At 40.6% G+C, this 16406-nt stretch overlaps 1 protein-coding gene across 4 annotated transcripts in view; it reads left to right on the top strand.

The window, feature by feature from the left end:
• Window positions 1–1308: 1308 nt before the first annotated feature.
• Window positions 1309–16406, top strand: part of TRIM37 (tripartite motif containing 37) — a 31356-nt gene continuing 16258 nt past the window's right edge. For 3 of the 4 annotated variants that reach the window (XM_072882085.1, XM_072882084.1, XM_072882083.1), the window contains exons 1-11: window positions 1309–1542; window positions 3204–3305; window positions 4658–4698; window positions 5770–5886; window positions 7158–7245; window positions 8098–8220; window positions 9591–9714; window positions 11622–11689; window positions 13823–13947; window positions 15342–15392; window positions 15838–15919. In XM_072882085.1, the coding sequence (XP_072738186.1) occupies window positions 1522–1542; window positions 3204–3305; window positions 4658–4698; window positions 5770–5886; window positions 7158–7245; window positions 8098–8220; window positions 9591–9714; window positions 11622–11689; window positions 13823–13947; window positions 15342–15392; window positions 15838–15919 (942 nt within the window). In that variant the 5' untranslated portion in view covers window positions 1309–1521. Of the gene's footprint in view, window positions 1543–3203; window positions 3306–4657; window positions 4699–5769; window positions 5887–7157; window positions 7246–8076; window positions 8221–9590; window positions 9715–11621; window positions 11690–13822; window positions 13948–15341; window positions 15393–15837; window positions 15920–16406 lie in introns of those variants that run through there. The other variant, XM_072882086.1, reaches the window with a different exon arrangement.

The raw sequence follows: 16406 nt of genomic DNA, 5'->3' as shown, positions 1-16406 counted from the left end.
AACAGCTGAGGTAGGAAGGGACTTCTGGAGATTGTCCAGGCCAACCCCTGCTCAGAGCAGGGCTGACTACGGCAGGTTGCTCAGGGCTGTGTCCTGAAGAACTCCAAGGATGAAGACTTCACAACTTCTCTGGGCAACCTGTTGCAGTGTTTGACCACCCTCACAGTAAAAAAAAAAAGGGGGATTTTTTTTCTTAGGTTTAATGTTTTTACGTTTATTTCAGCCTAATTTAAGGGAGTAAGATATCTGAAGTTTATTAAGTTCCTACAGTTTTTGTGAAAAATGATGGCTGTCAGAGAAGAGAAGTTTAAATTAGTGCCCTTAAGAAGGGAAAGGCTGATCTCTGCACTCATCAACGAACTGGTTGGTCTATTTGGAGTTTGTTGGGAAGGCGAACAGAAAGGGGAGGAAAGGACAGGGATAACTTGATTTTATGATGTCCGCTGCCGACTGTGCCCTTTTACCTACAAGATTCCCATCACTTCACAAACTGATTTAGTATTTACGCATTTAGACTTAATCATGTTGATCCATTTTCAATACAGGACTCAATCCTTACTCTCACTGCCTTCAACAGTGTTAAATTTATCAGTGAAATCTGGCTAGAATAATTAAAGATACCTGTTAGTGGGAAGACAACTGCATCTAAGATTGTGCTGTGCAAGTTAACTGCAGCTGCAGCCTCGAGGACAGTTACCTCGCCTGTTTCTAAAGCCATGTGAGATGTGGAAGTCCATCCCTGCAGCTAGATGTTGCTCAGCGCTGCCTTGCTTGCACTTGCTCCCGAGATCCGTCGTCAGCACAGAGCCACCGACCGCAAGGCAGCGCAAAGCGGTGCTGAGCCGACCGCTGGGCATCCAGAGAGCTCAGGCTTGAAACCCAACAGTTGCCAACTCCTCTGAGAAGGCAACGCTGCCTCTCACGTTAATCCGTGTGCAGCGGTGCTGCAACACCGGCCGGGAGCTGTGCTCCGGCTGCGGCGGGAGCCGGCGCTGCCCGCAGCTGCCCGCGGGCGGAGGCTCCTCAGGTGCGCTGGCGGGTCGGCACCTCTCGCCTGCTCTCCGGGCCGGGAGCGCCGCTGGCCGCGGCGAGCCTCCAGCTCCCCCGGCCTCCAGAGCCACGCTGGCGGCCCGCGGTTCCCCTAAGCGGTGGCCGGGCCGGGCCCAGCCGCTGCGGCAGCGCCGCGGTCCCCGGGCAACGGCCGCCGCCGCCCGGCCGGGACCGGCTCTCCCCCGCCCCCTGACGGCGCGGCGGGCGGGCCGGGCCGCGTCACGCGTGCGCAGTGCGGCGCGGCGGTGAGGCCCCGCCTGCCCCCGGCGGCCGCAGGGCGGGTTGGCGGAGGGAGGAGCGGCCCCGCTCCCCGCGAAGATGGCCGGGCGGGTGCGGGGGGCTGGGGCGCAGCCTCTGCCCGGCGGCCCCTGAACCCCCCCCCCCCCCCCTCCCCGCGCCTTCGCTTTTCACCCCCGGGCAGTGCGGTAGGGAGAGGGGCCGGGGAGAGCCTCCGCCGTCGGAGCCGCGGCCATGGATGAGCAGAGCGTGGAGGTGAGCGGTTGGGCGGCGGTTGGCGGCTGCGCTCGCGCTCCCTCAGGGAGGCGGGAAGGGCGGTGCGGGGGAAGCGCTGCCTCCCCGGGGCCGCATCTCCCAGGCCGCGGAGCGAAGCTAGGCGGGGCGGCTGCAGCTTCTCCTCCGCGGGGGATGGCGAGCGGCGGGGCCGGGCCTCTCCGGCGGGAGTCTGGGGCAGGCCATCCTGACCTATTTACGGGTCAGGGGAGGGCTGGCGGGTGGCGCCGGGGCCGCAGAGCCCTCGGCAGGTCCCCCTCCCTTGTGCGAGGCGAAAGAGGCCAAGCGGCACCGAGCTATGGGCGGCCCGAGAGGCGGAAAACAGATTGCAGCTCTGCGGCGGGCAGGGATGCGCATAGCACGGAGCTTGGCTCGTACGTGCACTGCTGAGCTGGGTAGAAAGGACGCAGGGTGTAAAGAGGTGGCATTTCTAGGTGACACGCAGTTATTTTACGTAGTCAGGGTTAGAAAATAAACTGGTGGAGCATCGGAGGTGCCTGTTCTGGAGGTGGATGGAGGCCTGGCCCTGACAGAACCTGTCTTGGTGTGCGTGAAGGCACGATACTCAGTGGTGTCTGTCTGTAACCTGGGCAGCTTGCACGCATTGCTGTGGTCCCTATTAATAGCAGCCAAACAGGAGAAGAATTAAAAAGACCTTGTGTGATAATTTCCTGTAAACGCATGTATTGCATTTTAATGGTTTGCATCCATTAAAGAAGACACTAATGCATGTGAGATACTGTAATATCTGTAAATTGAAGATATGCCTCACTTTTGTGCTGATTTATAATTCCAACTCTGTGGGCGAAAAAATTAACCCATCTGAAGAATCTTTCAAAGTTCCATGCTTAAAGCCAGAAGAGATCTAACTCCAGTACAATTCAGAATGTAAAACTTCTTTATCAGTGAAAAATCTATCAACACGGAAAGCAACCATCGCTTGGCATTTCAAAATACCTTTCTTGTTTTGGGAATGGAGAGGGATGAGGTGATTGTATTCTAGAACAAAATGCTTCTCTCTCCAAATGGGTATGGTAAAACAATATGTTAAATTACATTTTTATTGCAAAAGATTAATTAAATGGGGTGTGAGGGGGTGTAGAAATTGTGGAGCCAGTGCTAATGGCAGACCTTAAAAGAATGTAAGCCTTATAGAAATAAAAAAAAAACAACTCCATCCAATTCAACCCCTCTCATTAGCATAATGAGCATAGGCTGTATAATACATACATGCACTTACCATGCTTTTGAATTAGTTTAGTGCCAGTACATTGAAACTTGTGCGTTCAGAGTCTGCAGGTACAGCACAGTTTCTTCTGGCAGCTGTTCAATCCCATGTGAACACAAGCAGGAGTAGTATCTTGGCTGCAGAAGGGCCCTCTTGGAAAAAGATAAACCAAACAAAGAAACTATTCCTTGAAGAAGAAGAAGAAGTATTGTAAAATGGGTGCTAAGAGCTGGTGTAGTGTAGGAGAAAGCGGGGAGGAGAGCCGTGGTGTTTGACTCTCTCTGAGATGCGCTATCCGTAGCTGTTTGGAATGGGACTGCATTTATGAAACCTGGCACTCTGCCTGGAAAATAAATGCAACTCTGATATGTTTGTAGTGTGTGGCTTAACAATGGCGATAATCTACCCTTTGCAGAGCATTGCTGAAGTATTCCGATGTTTTATTTGTATGGAGAAATTGCGTGATGCACGTCTGTGTCCTCATTGTTCCAAGCTGTGCTGTTTCAGTTGTATTCGGGTGAGTTTGCTTATTATAGTTTATTCTTGCAAATGTATGAACTTAAAAAATACTGATCTTATGAACACATTCTTGCTTCTTTCTTGACCCTTTTCCCGGAGTTCCAGGGATTCCTTTTTCCTGCTCTGTGCTCTTTAGTTTCCCTTTCAAAATCTTTTATGACACCCTGAGGAAAAGCTAGGCAGGCTGCGTATTGCATTCAGTAGTGCTAATTATAGGGACTATCAGGAATAATTGCTTTTAGGAAACAAACATATAATGATCCCTTCTTTAGCATCTTTTGAGAGCCGGTGATGCCTGTGTGGAAGACAAAAGTTGTGACAGGAATCAGATGCTGACTTTGCATCTGTCCGTGTGGAACGCTGGAAGGCCATAACATCACCTCTCGTCATCTTGGAGATGTTTTTAAATGCTTGCCAAACTAGTATGGTATGATCAGATAGGGGCTAAATTTTTCTTGAGGGAGTCTGGTGTAGCAGGCTGAAGCAGCATCTGAAGTACCTCAATTCATTTATTAAGGTCATGGTTACCAAGGTCTAACACTTCAGTTCCAAGTCCACACACTGTTACATGTTAGTGTAGTGGGAGAGGGTTCAGCTGAGGTTTTCAGACTTCTGGTAGTATTTCCAGAAATCGGAACAATCATCATTCGCTTTGAAAGCTCTGACAAGAACTATAGGTGAAGGAGTCGTGTTACATATTAAGAACGTTCAGATGACATATTGTTGCTGGGTGGTGAGAGATGATTCATGAGAATCTAAATGTAGTAGTGAGCTGACACATATAAACCCTTCAACTGCTGAGTTTTTACGCTTCTAAGTTGTAGTGGGCAGGTGAAGTTCTTTCCTCAGCTACTTGTCTTTGGAGCTTTCTGGAAGAGAAACATTCAAAGGGTCCTTGTGGATTTGATCATTGAACTGCGGGTATCTAACTTGCCTGTAAATAGCTCGAGAGGAAGAAATAGGTTACCTTGAAGACTAGTAACTTAGACTCAAAAAAATATGCTTGTTGTATCTTTTGCTTTCTTTTGTTGAAACATGCTCTTTAGTCTATGGCTATGGGAGTCTGCACCAGGTGTGTGGTTTCTAATGGAATATTTGGTACCTCAAGATTCTCAATATAATTTTAACTGAAGTGTCTTTGACATCTAAAGAAAAGCGGTTGCTTTGTTACTAAGATAGAAATAGCAGCTTCTTCTGTGACTAAGTGGTTGAACACTTACATTACAAATCTGTAAAAAAAGGAAAAAATATAGGAAGACTGTAGTAACTCCTAATTAACGATAGAATGTACTTGCTTGCAGTTCTTTTCTGACAGTCTCTTTAAAAATGTTTCTCCTTTTTCCTTCATAGCGTTGGCTGACTGAACAAAGAGCTCAGTGCCCTCATTGTAGGTAAGGTATTTTTAATATCAGAAATAAATTACCAGGAATTGCGTGTACTGTCCTGTTATGATTGATCTTTTTTTCAGTGCAGGTTGCACTAAATTTGTAAGCTTGATTTTTGAGACCTGCCTGCTGTTACTATAAAAAGTTACCCTGGTGTAATACTTATTCTAAAGTATGTGCTAGTTTTGTGACAAGCTAAGCAAGATCTTTGTTCTTCCCCTATTACGCTGCTGTTTTCAGTGCCTGTAGTTGGTGTAATAAGAGTAACTAGATGGTATTCCCCTTAGAACTCTTTATATTCTTCTTGCAAGAGTCAGAGACCAGAAATTTCATTTTTCAGACCAAAATGTGTACTTTTTTTATACCTATAATTTGTGAGACTTGCCTTATGTGTTGCAGATTTGTCTGAGAGGTAGCTACAATGTGTTGTTTGTTTTGGTTTTTTTAATGCAATGCCCCACCCCGTCCCCCCAAGCCCTGGCACCCCTTAGCACTTCTTGAGTACCTAGCAATTCTAGCTCTTGATAGACCAAAAATTGGAAGGTAGTGTATTTTTTCCCCTAAGGGAAAGGAGTTATTTAAAAACAACTAACCAACCATTTCTGCAGAACTTTTTAATATTCAGCTTTTAAAGTATTTGATCAATAGCTCTAAAATGCTTGTAAGGAGGTAAATATATCTACATTTTACAAAGGGGATAATGGAAGCACTGCATTGGGGATAGTTGGATAATGGGAGAAATTGAAGAAGCACCAAGAAATTAAATTATTTGCCGACTGTTATCCAGGAGCCTGTAAAGAAATCTGGAAATAGTTTTTGGGTTCTCCATGTAGCTATTCTGTATGTCATTGTGGGGTGGTTCATTGTGGTTCCTGCCTCCCTCCAGCCCCCAAATGAGCAAACCGACTTAAAACGTTACTTGCCCCCCCGCCCCCCCCGAAATAACTAGTACAGCTTCAGCTTTTAGCCTCTGACTTTTCCGATAGTGTAGAACTGATGAGCTGGGTTCACTTCAATGCTTCTCTTTTAGCTCCTGGAACTGAGTTCTTGCTCTAACTCTAGCCATGCTTCTTGCAGAGCCCCGCTGCAGCTACGAGAGCTTGTAAACTGTCGTTGGGCTGAAGAGGTCACACAACAGCTTGATACGCTTCAACTGTGCAATCTCACAAAACACGAAGAAAATGAAAAAGACAAGTAAATGGAGCATTCTTCACATAAAGCATTTTGCAGTTTGCCTTGTATGAACAGGCTTTTAATTTCAGCTGATTACTAAAATCAGGGAACAAACTGATAACTTTTACTTACTTAAAAGCTGAATTATGCTCACTGTCTGACTAAAAGTTGGAGTTCGTTTCTGTCGTACTTAATGGAACGAGAAAAGCTCTTCAGTATATTTGCCTGGAAAACTACTACTATTTCTAGTTTGACTCAATATAGTTAAAATGAGAGATATGGGAAACATAAAGGGTAGTAATACTTCTTAAGGCTTTTAGCCCTTCTTAGTGACCATACATCTGAAATGAAAGTCTTCTCTCGATGGCTTGCTCGTTTGGCAGTCCCATTAAGACTGTGGGTGCTGATTTGGTATCTCGGCGAATAAAAGTAGAGAAGCTGTTCTGAGACGATGTCTTCAAGTCCTTTGCGAAAATGTAATTGATAAACCTAGTTTGAGATCAAAGAAAAATATACAAAGTCCCACAGAAAGCACTACTGTTGCTATATCTGTCACGTTACTGCTGTTCATTCTCCTTCCTTGTCGTTGGAGCCTCCTGTATTTTCTAATATGTTCTCTTCCTAGGAGCAGCTGTCAGTACTTTCTCAGCAGGCATTTCTCCTGGTTTTATCCCATTACCAGTGCTATTATGTGTTTTAAGATATATTCTGGAGATTTTGAGGAGAAAAGTGTGAGAAGAAGCATTGAAAAGTGGACAGGGACTAATTATGTGTTCTATACCTGCCTCCTTCCTAAGTTCCTGAATGCTAATGGAGGGGGAAAGGAGAGGAGTGTATTTTAGGTCTGGCCTGGTCTATGCTTGGTTTCTCGATTGGTGCTGTTCCTGAAATTTTAAGAAATGACAAAGATCAGTTTGTCCAAAAAGCTTATGAGCCATTGCTTTGTGGTTACTTTAGGTTGTGTATGATTAGGATTTTAATAATGTGAAGTATTAACTTCTAGAATTCTGAGCTTGATTCATTGATGATATCCTTTATCTGCTGGGTAGGAATCCAGTTTTCGTGATGTGCTTTCTCTCTATCTCTGTGAAATACTTCCTGAGAGAATACTAAGAGCAACATTTATTGTACAAAAGGTTTTTACTGAATATAAGTCTTCTTTTTGCAAAACTATGCTGCTGTTTTGTGCTTTACTCTCAGTATCAGGAGCAAAACAAGTGAAAATGTTAAATTGAGTTTGCAAAAAATTCATAGCTATTTTCTGTTGATGATGTGTGTGTTTTTTGTTTAAGGTGTGAAAATCATCATGAAAAGCTTAGTGTTTTCTGCTGGACCTGTAAGAAATGTATCTGCCACCAGTGTGCGCTTTGGGGAGGAATGGTAAGAAGAGACTTGCTTGCTTGTATGCACATGGTGTGTTACAGTAAGAGACTGCAAGCATTATGTTTGATAGCAGTTTGAAGAAATAGAAATGCTGTGAAACTGTTGTTACAGCTATTGAATTGCCATGCAAATACTGTAGTTGTATGTGTATTTACAACTTAATGTAAACACAGATTGTGAAAGGCAATACCTTGTGTTTACAGTTAGAGAAGCAAATTGAATTTTTGCCGAAAGGAGGTCAGAATTATCTTCCTTGTTATAAACTTCATGATGGCTTGGACAAACTGAGAATTTTATGGACAAAGGAAGAAGTCTTTCTCAGGGAATATAGCTAACACTTATGTTATTTAAATGTCCTGGCCTGTAATCTTGAATATCTTCAAAGCCGTATTAGTAGCACAATTCACCACACTGTTTATTATCCTTTCAGCTGAGTATTTTAAGGAGAGACTGCTGTCATTGTTGGGAATATAAGTAGTTAACAGTGTGCTGCCTTTGCTTGGGAAGGGTGTTCTAATAATAATAATAAAAATAAGATAACCCTTCTATCTTTATTTGATTTTTTTAGAGAAGTGCATAGTGAATGAAGCAGTTTATTTTTGGAGGACTGTTGAGACTCCAAATAACTCTTGACAGGAAGCTTTGATGGTATGAAAGCCAAATTCATGACTTATGAAGGGACGTGAAAGACAGGCTTCCTACATACAATCTGCTTTGGAACTTTTCCAAAAGGAGTGATACACTAGGAGGCTTTCTTCTCCTCTCTTCAGTAATTTAATAGGAGTGGAATAAAGTTAAAATGGGATGCTGTATTATTTCTCCCCCCAGTGCCTTTTTCTTTTTTAACAGCATGGAGGACATACTTTTAAGCCACTGGCAGAAATCTATGAGCAACACGTCACAAAAGTAAATGAAGAAGTGGCAAAGCTTAGGAGAAGACTCATGGAATTGATCAGTTTGGTGCAAGAAGTGGTAAGAAATCGATCCAAGATAACATTAAGTGTTCCTGTAGTACACCATTGTCAAAGGGTAACTGTAAAGTGGGAAATGGAAATAGTACACCATTTCATACGCTCATCGTGTTTTCAGTACCTGTTCAGAAGCTGTTGCTTCTGTGAAGGTAATCAGATTATCCCACAGAGAGACGTTTTTACTTTTTAGTTATACTCTTTTTATACAATGCGGAAAGATCAACATATTCTCAATACTGTTTTTGTAGTTGCCAGACAGAAAAAGATGTGAGTTAGCTAACGGTATTTTTCTTTTGGTGTATGCCATTTAAAAGCTAGAGTTGTGCAGTTCTTTGAAAGATCTGTTTTTGTCAACACTTATAAAAGTGCAGTCTGCCATGCCAAACGAGTATAAAAATGCTTTATTGTAATATAACTTATTTTCCTTTCTTTAGGAGAATAAACTACGAGTATATTTGAGCCTACAGGATGGGCTGTAAGGCAGCTCACCAGTTAGAGATTTGAAGTTTGTGTACCTCCTTTTTCTTCCCCATAGGGGTAAATGTGTTATTAGACATCCAAATATTGACATGTTCGGCTTTGGCAGTTTCAGTGGGGATTCCAACAATTCAATACAGTTTCTTGTATCGTAGGAAGGATTATTTTTGTGTTCTGCTGAATGCTGTTACATTTATTGTGTAGTCTTTGTGCAAATGAAATAAGTTGTTTGCTTGTTTTAAACAAGTTTCCCTATGGTTTTTGTCTATGCTATTATTCAGGTAGTTGTTTGCCACATGCAGCGGTAGGTTAGCTCTGCTTCAGCTCAAATGTGACTGTTATATCACCAGGTGGGCTACTTGTGAGTATTTGTAAAATGTTGAGAGGATTGTGGCCTTCACCTTCCAGGGTGAAGGGCGCAATTTTTGTCAAATTACTCTTGTTACCAAGAAGGTAACTTTTCTGTGCAGCTCAAGTTACAGAAGAGAAACTGGCAGTTACAAATTTTGATACTAAACATTCCCCATATGACAAATCTCTGTGTAATGAGAAAATGTTGCTCAACTTTACTGTTAACCTTTGGTCACCCACCAGAGGGCATGCTTATATGTTCAGTAAAAGTCAAAGGATATTTATAACTGACAACAGGAATAGCCTGTAATACAGCTCATCTAAAAACACATTCCTATTTTCTTATTCTAAACATGCAAGCTTCAGTAAGATGAGAATTTTTTTTCTTTTTTCCTCATAGAAAAATAGGGCTGGAGGGGACTCTAGGGAGGCCTAGGCATTTCTGGGATCTGAGAGAGTGGAGTCAACATGTAAATGAGTGAAACGTGCAAAATAGTGAAGGCTTTCTTTTTGTGCATGTTTTTTTTGTGAACCCTGTTGTAGGAGAGGAATGTGGAGGCAGTGCGTAGCGCGAAGGATGAACGAGTTCGGGAAATCAGGAATGCAGTGGAGATGATGATTGCCCGGTTAGACACTCAGCTGAAGAATAAGCTTATAACATTAATGGGTAGGTATTTGCCTGATCTATTATGAGTAGGAGCAATATATTAACAATGTGTAAATCTATTGAGAAACTTTCTTGCCCTGGGAGTATGACTCCTTACACGCTTTATGGTGTTAGGCAAGTTAACTGCTGACAGAAAACTTCTACCTACAGCAAAGCTTTTAGTTAATTATGTAGTTACTGTGATACAGTTCTAAGTTGTTAGACGTAACCTGGTTATGTTGTGCTGGAAAGTGCTGTATAACTTGGAGAGCATTTCCATCTAATTGGAAGGTGTTTAGTACCTTTCACCTAAAGTGTTTTTACACCATCATTTGTGTTAGCCAAGAAGTCCATCTTTGTAATTTGACGTATTTGTAATATATACTCCTTTTAATGTAATTTTAAAAAATTAGAAGTCTATATGAGATGCCTGGTGAGCAACAGTTCAGATCCATACGTACAGGCAGCCTTGTCCGCAAATGAAGAACGTGGCATCTGGAATCAGAGCTGCTAGTTTGGTTCCTGACACTTTTGCTAACCGGGGACTGGTCACTTTAGCTTCTTTTGGTATAAATAGAGGTGAGAAAACAAGTGGCACACTTAAAGTTATTGAAGCTTACAGAAACAACACTACTAAAAATTAAGTGAAGCTTTCAACAAGAAGGACAGATTGTTCCTCAGTTGGCTATAATTCTGTGCATGCTTTGCTGAGCTAATTTTGCATCTGTGCCTTGGTTATTCCATGTGCGCTTTCATTTCCGTAATGCATTGATAGGAGCACATACTAAAGGTGACATCTTCTTGGCATATCGGTTCCTTTAGACACTCTTGAAAAGTTATACTTATGACCTCAGTTTTGCAAGATACACAGACAAATAGAGCCTTGACCTTGTATCTATGTACTTGTCTAGGAAATAAAAGTAAGGCAATAAAATAGCTGTGCTGAAAATGTATTTCTGATGCTTGAAATCTTCACGCACAGAGACACACACGCACACACACCCTCTCCCTGCCACCCACCCAAAGAAAACCTGAAATGTTCATGCTTGGAAAATGTCCTTAGCTTTGATAATGTTTGCATTTATTCTCTTAGTTCATTTCCATTAGAAACAAAACAACGTAATAAATGTATATTAGCTATGTTTCAAGTTCCTCTTCAAATTCATGTCAGTACTTTAAAATATTTCCTTTAAGTTAAATCCAGGATTCGTACATATTTTGTGCCTGTATCAACTACAGTAATCAGTCACCAGATTTGTTTTAGTGTGTACTGATTAAAGATCAGTCTTCAAGCTGTGGTAGAATGTCTTAGTTATTTGTATGTACAGGTTAATGTTTAGTCCATGTCACACCTTTTTTCTAACACCTGCCAAACACTCTTCAGGTATGTAATGTATGATGGAGACAAAGTAAATCCCCGTGATAGAAAACAGACAAATGTGACTTAGGTTTTTATTCTTTCTGGTCATGGTCATCATGCTAGTTGAAATGCACAAACACATTTAAACATTGTTTGTTCTTTTTTATAAAGAAAAGAAACATCAAAGTCAAGGGAAATGGTAGCTTTTAGGAGAAAAGTGTCAGCTAATATAAAAGAGAGGCTTGTGTGGATGAGAGTGAACTCAGTGAAGTCAAACCTGGTTTTTTTTGTCCAAAAAAGCACCCAAAACAACAAACCTGCCATTTCTGGCACACAGAATGTTTCATTACTGTCTTAACCTCAAGTGAGTTCTTCACTACAGCTCCAATTAGAAATGTAGGCTCGCTTTTAAAATGCTTTCTCAATCAACCTTGGTATATTTAGAAATCCTTTACCTTACTAGGTTCTGGGGCAGCTTCCAAGTAAAAAAAAAAAAGAAAAAGCTCGGTTTCTTAAAATCCATTGAGTATGTCTTTTTCTTTAAACATGTCTTCTTTTGTTTAAACAGGTCAAAAGACATCACTTACTCAAGAAACTGAACTTCTGGAATCCCTGCTTCAGGAAGTAGAACATCAGGTGATTATGGAAAGAGCTGAAATGTTGTGTTACATAGATCCCTCTGCAGTCGGCTTTTCTTATTATTTTATTTATTTTAAAACTATTAATTGAAGGATATTTCTTGAGGGTATCTTTTCTTTTAAGTGGCCTTAAGTTACACAATTTCTTCTTAAGAACAAGTATGTTTTCTAGAAATAATGAAAGGTGTTCTCTTCTGTTGCGTGAAAAACTAGTACAGCGATTAATAGCAATATCTCATAAAACTACACAGTTATGTGTTTGTTTAAGGTAACTTAGCATTTAGATCGTGTGGGTAGATTCTGTTAGTTCTGTCCCTGCCAACCGCATATGAATAGTGGTGACTACAAATGGAGAATAAACAAAAATGTTCTGTTTGTGCTTTTGAGGAAAACTGAACTGGTTCTAGTTCTTTTATTCAAGTTCTGCAGAGCTTGATTGTACTCGCCCTGAACAATTTCTGATGGCTCTGAGGAAATGGAAGGGTTTTCTTCCTTCAAGCATTACTGCATCCAGTAATTATCTTTCAGCAAAGTTTGACATTTTAGTTTGGGGATGGGGGACAAGCTTCTTTGTGAGTGATGCCTGTTGTCCTGTATTCCTTTTTCATTCCTTGCACTGCTTTTGATTCAGTAAGAATGCTAAGCTAAGCTGGCTTTATCACCTGATCAGCAATTATCATGTTCTCCTTGCACTTAATTATTTCATACCTGTATTGGAATGTCTGAGTTGAAGAATCAATGACATCAGGAGGATGAGTGCTCCTGCATACCATGCATCAGCATATCTTTTTTGTCTGTTTGTTGAGAGCTCTCTGTGTATAGATCATTCAGAAATTACTATGTTGCAGCCCAGATGAGGACCTTCTAAATCCTGAATAGCAGTGTGTATGCAACTCTGCAGATCAGCTTCTCTTTTGCAGAAAAAAACCCCATTAAAATAATAACAAATTGGTGCTAGTGAAACATGACCTCTCCTCCCTCCAATGTAGGAGGAAAAGCTTACTGACTAAAGAAATTGTGAGAAGATGCAGACATCTGGCAACTGTGTAGGTCTCTACTGCTTGTTTAAAGTAATCATATATGTCTTTGTCAAGAGAGGCTTTGAATTTCCTGTTCTTTTTGTGGAAGTAATAGAATTATTTGAGGAATTCATAGCAAAAATGTGACTTTTTAAAATGTACGTATTAGTCTCACTTAAGCCTGACAAAGTTTGAAATGTAAGTCTAAGATATGTTTTTCCAATGTTTAAAATATAAATTAGAAGCAGAGTAGATTTGTATCCTTTAGTAAAAAGGTTTAGAAAATACAGTACTAGCTATTCAAGGAACATGTAAGATGAGACTTCACACCCCCCCCCCCCCTAGATTTTGAAAAGACCTTTATGACGACACTGGTTTTATAAGATATCTTAAGTGAAATGGATTTAAGTGGGTTTTTTGGCCTGCTATTTAAGATAATATAGACTTTGTTTTGTTCAAATTTGGATGAACAAAAAAAAGTACAGTGCTTGGCAATACAGCAGTAAAGGAGTAACTGAAAAGTAAAAGAACTGTCTAATGTCACAGGAGCTTGTATTGCTGTGTTGTGATGTATTTGAGCAAATTATCCCAATGTCTAATTAAGCATCCTTTCCAGATTGATTTACTTTGTTATTGTTGTGTAAACAGTAATAGATGTGACTTGGTATTAATCAGACATCTTGTATATAAATAAGTTTAACCTAAGTGAAGTACATAGTAGTTGCTGTAACTTTCATTATAGAATTTGACAGAGTCTTAAATATTCAGGACTTCCCAAATGGGTTGCACAGACTTTGGAGTGAGACAGAATTAGAATATCTATTTTAATTTCCTAACAGAAGTTTTAGAACATATGACCATTAGCTATCGTAGGCAAATTCTTAGTCTTAAGAGCTGACAGTTTCAAGGAAAATAAAACCCAAACAACAACAACAAAAAAACCAAAACCCAACCTCCAAGCTTCATTTTACATTGCATTGTGGGTAATCTTTCTGAAGCTGTGACAGACATGCAATTTATTTGTAAAAAAAACAAAAAAAGTGGTCAAAACCTATGGTTTCTACTAATGACAAAAGCTTTTTTTTTCCTTTCTTGTTTTTTTCCCCATATAGTTACGATCATGCAGTAAGAGTGAGTTGATATCCAAAAGTTCAGAGATCCTGATGATGTTCCAGCAGGTTCATCGGAAGCCTATGGCCTCCTTTGTCACTACTCCTGTCCCCCCAGACTTCACAAGGTAAGCATTGCATTTCCTTTCTGTTGTAGTTTGAACTTGAAAGCCATCTTATGAAGGTTTGTTTTGCTTGTTAAAAAATGTTTAAAGTAACTTAGAGGAGAGTATCTCTTTCCCATGTTACTGTACCACTGTATGGAGGAGGGTGTTCCAGTGAGTCTGGGAGGTAAATGTATTTTTATGCACGTCAGCTTGTTGTAAAACTAGGACAGGAGAGTACCACTGTATTTTAACATGTGGGTTTGAAAGAGTGGATAGTAGGCAGCCGATGGATAGGTTGCTGGAGAGCTTGCCTGATACCCAGCTATAGCGAAGGGGAGTCATACTTAGCAGCTATATGAGCAATGGTAATGGTAATCTGTGGGGTAATGTGATTCTGTCCATTTCTGTGTTAAACTTGCTATCTCTGACTGAATTTGGGTCCACGCTTATACACTGAAAATAATAAACTGCTTAACTTACTCTTCTTAGTAACCTATGCTGCAAGTAGGCTTTTCTGTTCCAGCAGGGCTTATTTGATGTCTGTAGTCCTTGCTGGGGAGTCAGGACAGTGGGTTCCAGCTGACAATTTTTTTTCTTTTTTACACTTAGTTTACCGATTTGTCCTTTTTCTCTTATTATTGGGTCATTCAGTATAAAATTGCAAGGCTCTCATGAGAGGCCTCTGCAGGTCACCTTAATTCAGAATATATAGCCAAAATCACTTCATAACACAATTCTTCATGCAGAGAGTGCTGCTAGTGCCGGGTTCTTCAGAAGTCTGTTGAGAGTTTATGCTAGCTGGCTGAAAAGCCTCTCCAAAAAATTGAAAGTAGAAGTCTTAGAAGAATTCCTCAAATCATTTTGTTTTCTCTAGCAAGAATCAGTTTGGCTTGCTTTTAAATGCGGTCTCAAAACTCTTGTCCTGACATGTTTTCTGAAAAGAATAATTAAATGCATTTCTGAGGAGAGTTTAAATTTGAATATTCATTTTCCAATGGCAGTAAGGTATCTCCTGCTCTGAAACACAAACCATTTAAGCTTTGTACTTTCAGCCATGAAATAGTTTCATCCTTTCTAGAACTACCAAGGAGTCTTACGTTAAAAATTCACCATATTAAGAGATTATTAGCCATCACAGGTAAAAGGGAAAGTCCTCTTAAATACTTCTGGTTGCTCTTCCCTTCGTAACATAACATATTTGTTTTATAGTGTGATACCACGTGGAGAGGCACTCGGGAGAAGGCTTATAAATGGAATTTTCAGAAGTGCTGAAATAACCCAGTGTAGTTCTAGTGAATTTCAGTGGCTCTGGTGACCTAAATCATCTTAAGTGCTTCTAAAGATTCCAAAAGTTGGGATTTTTAATGTCATGTTATTCAACTCTCATATATTTATTTTTTTCTGCTCCTCCCCAGTGAATTGGTTCCAGCCTATGACTCAACTACATTTGTCTTGGAAAACTTCAGGTAAGAATGTATCTTAAATTACTGTGAATATCAAGAAGTTTTTTCTGTTTCTTCTGTACATGAGTAGTATTCTTTAAAACACAGAAAAGTCTCTACAGATAACTGTTAGATATGAACTAAGCTGTGGGAATTCAATCAAAAATCTCTTGTTTACCAGGTGAACAACAATTAGCCCTAGCTAAACTGTTAGCTGAAAAGATTTTCCATGATAAAGGCAAACTACTTATTTTTCTTTTTAAAAAAGATTGGATAATTTTGCAAGGAATATATGTATTTGTATGGACACTTAGCATTTTGCATGGGCCTCATATGCTGCTACATGCTAGGTGCAGCAAGAAGGATGGTTCTGGAGTGTCAGAGTGTAAGTGTATATGGAGCTTACTGTTTCATGGAGGGTTTTGCTTTGTCCCAGTAGCACATGTGTTTTTTTCTCCTTTCTCAACAGTACGTTGCGTCAGCGAGCAGATCCTGTTTACAGCCCACCTCTTCAAGTGTCAGGACTCTGCTGGAGGTTAAAAGTTTATCCAGTGAGTTATATTTTCAACTAGAGTTGTTATCCCATCCAAAACACTTAACCAGCATTCATATGCTTCTCTTGTAAGGAAACATCAGTTAGTTTCTTCTCATGTCACATATAAAAAGCTGTATGAAAAGAACGCAATAAGATTGCAGAGTTGATCACCAACCATTGCAGCATTCCCTCTCTGCCTCCAGATAACCAGCGTGACCATTTCATTATAGTTAATCTGGGTAATTTAAAAGCAATTAAAAACAGGTCTTACAAATATGCTATAGGAACTTTAATAGATATTTTTACCATTTTTGTCTGTCTGAGTGGCTTTTGCAGATGTTTCTTGCAGAACTGAGGTCTAGAATAACTTACCATATTTATGTTTATGAATAATCCTTATTTGGGAAGTTGGCAGGAGGACAAGGTATTAGTTGAAAGGGAATCTGTTTTACTGTGTGTCCAGTTCTCAAATGCTGACATTAAAACGTGTGTGTTTGTACTAA

Source organism: Ciconia boyciana, chromosome 17, assembly GCF_034638445.1.
Source record: "Ciconia boyciana chromosome 17, ASM3463844v1, whole genome shotgun sequence".
Taxonomy (NCBI): domain Eukaryota; kingdom Metazoa; phylum Chordata; class Aves; order Ciconiiformes; family Ciconiidae; genus Ciconia; species Ciconia boyciana.
The sequence above is the reverse complement of the archived record's forward strand: the minus strand, read 5'-3'. Positions and strand labels throughout refer to the sequence as shown.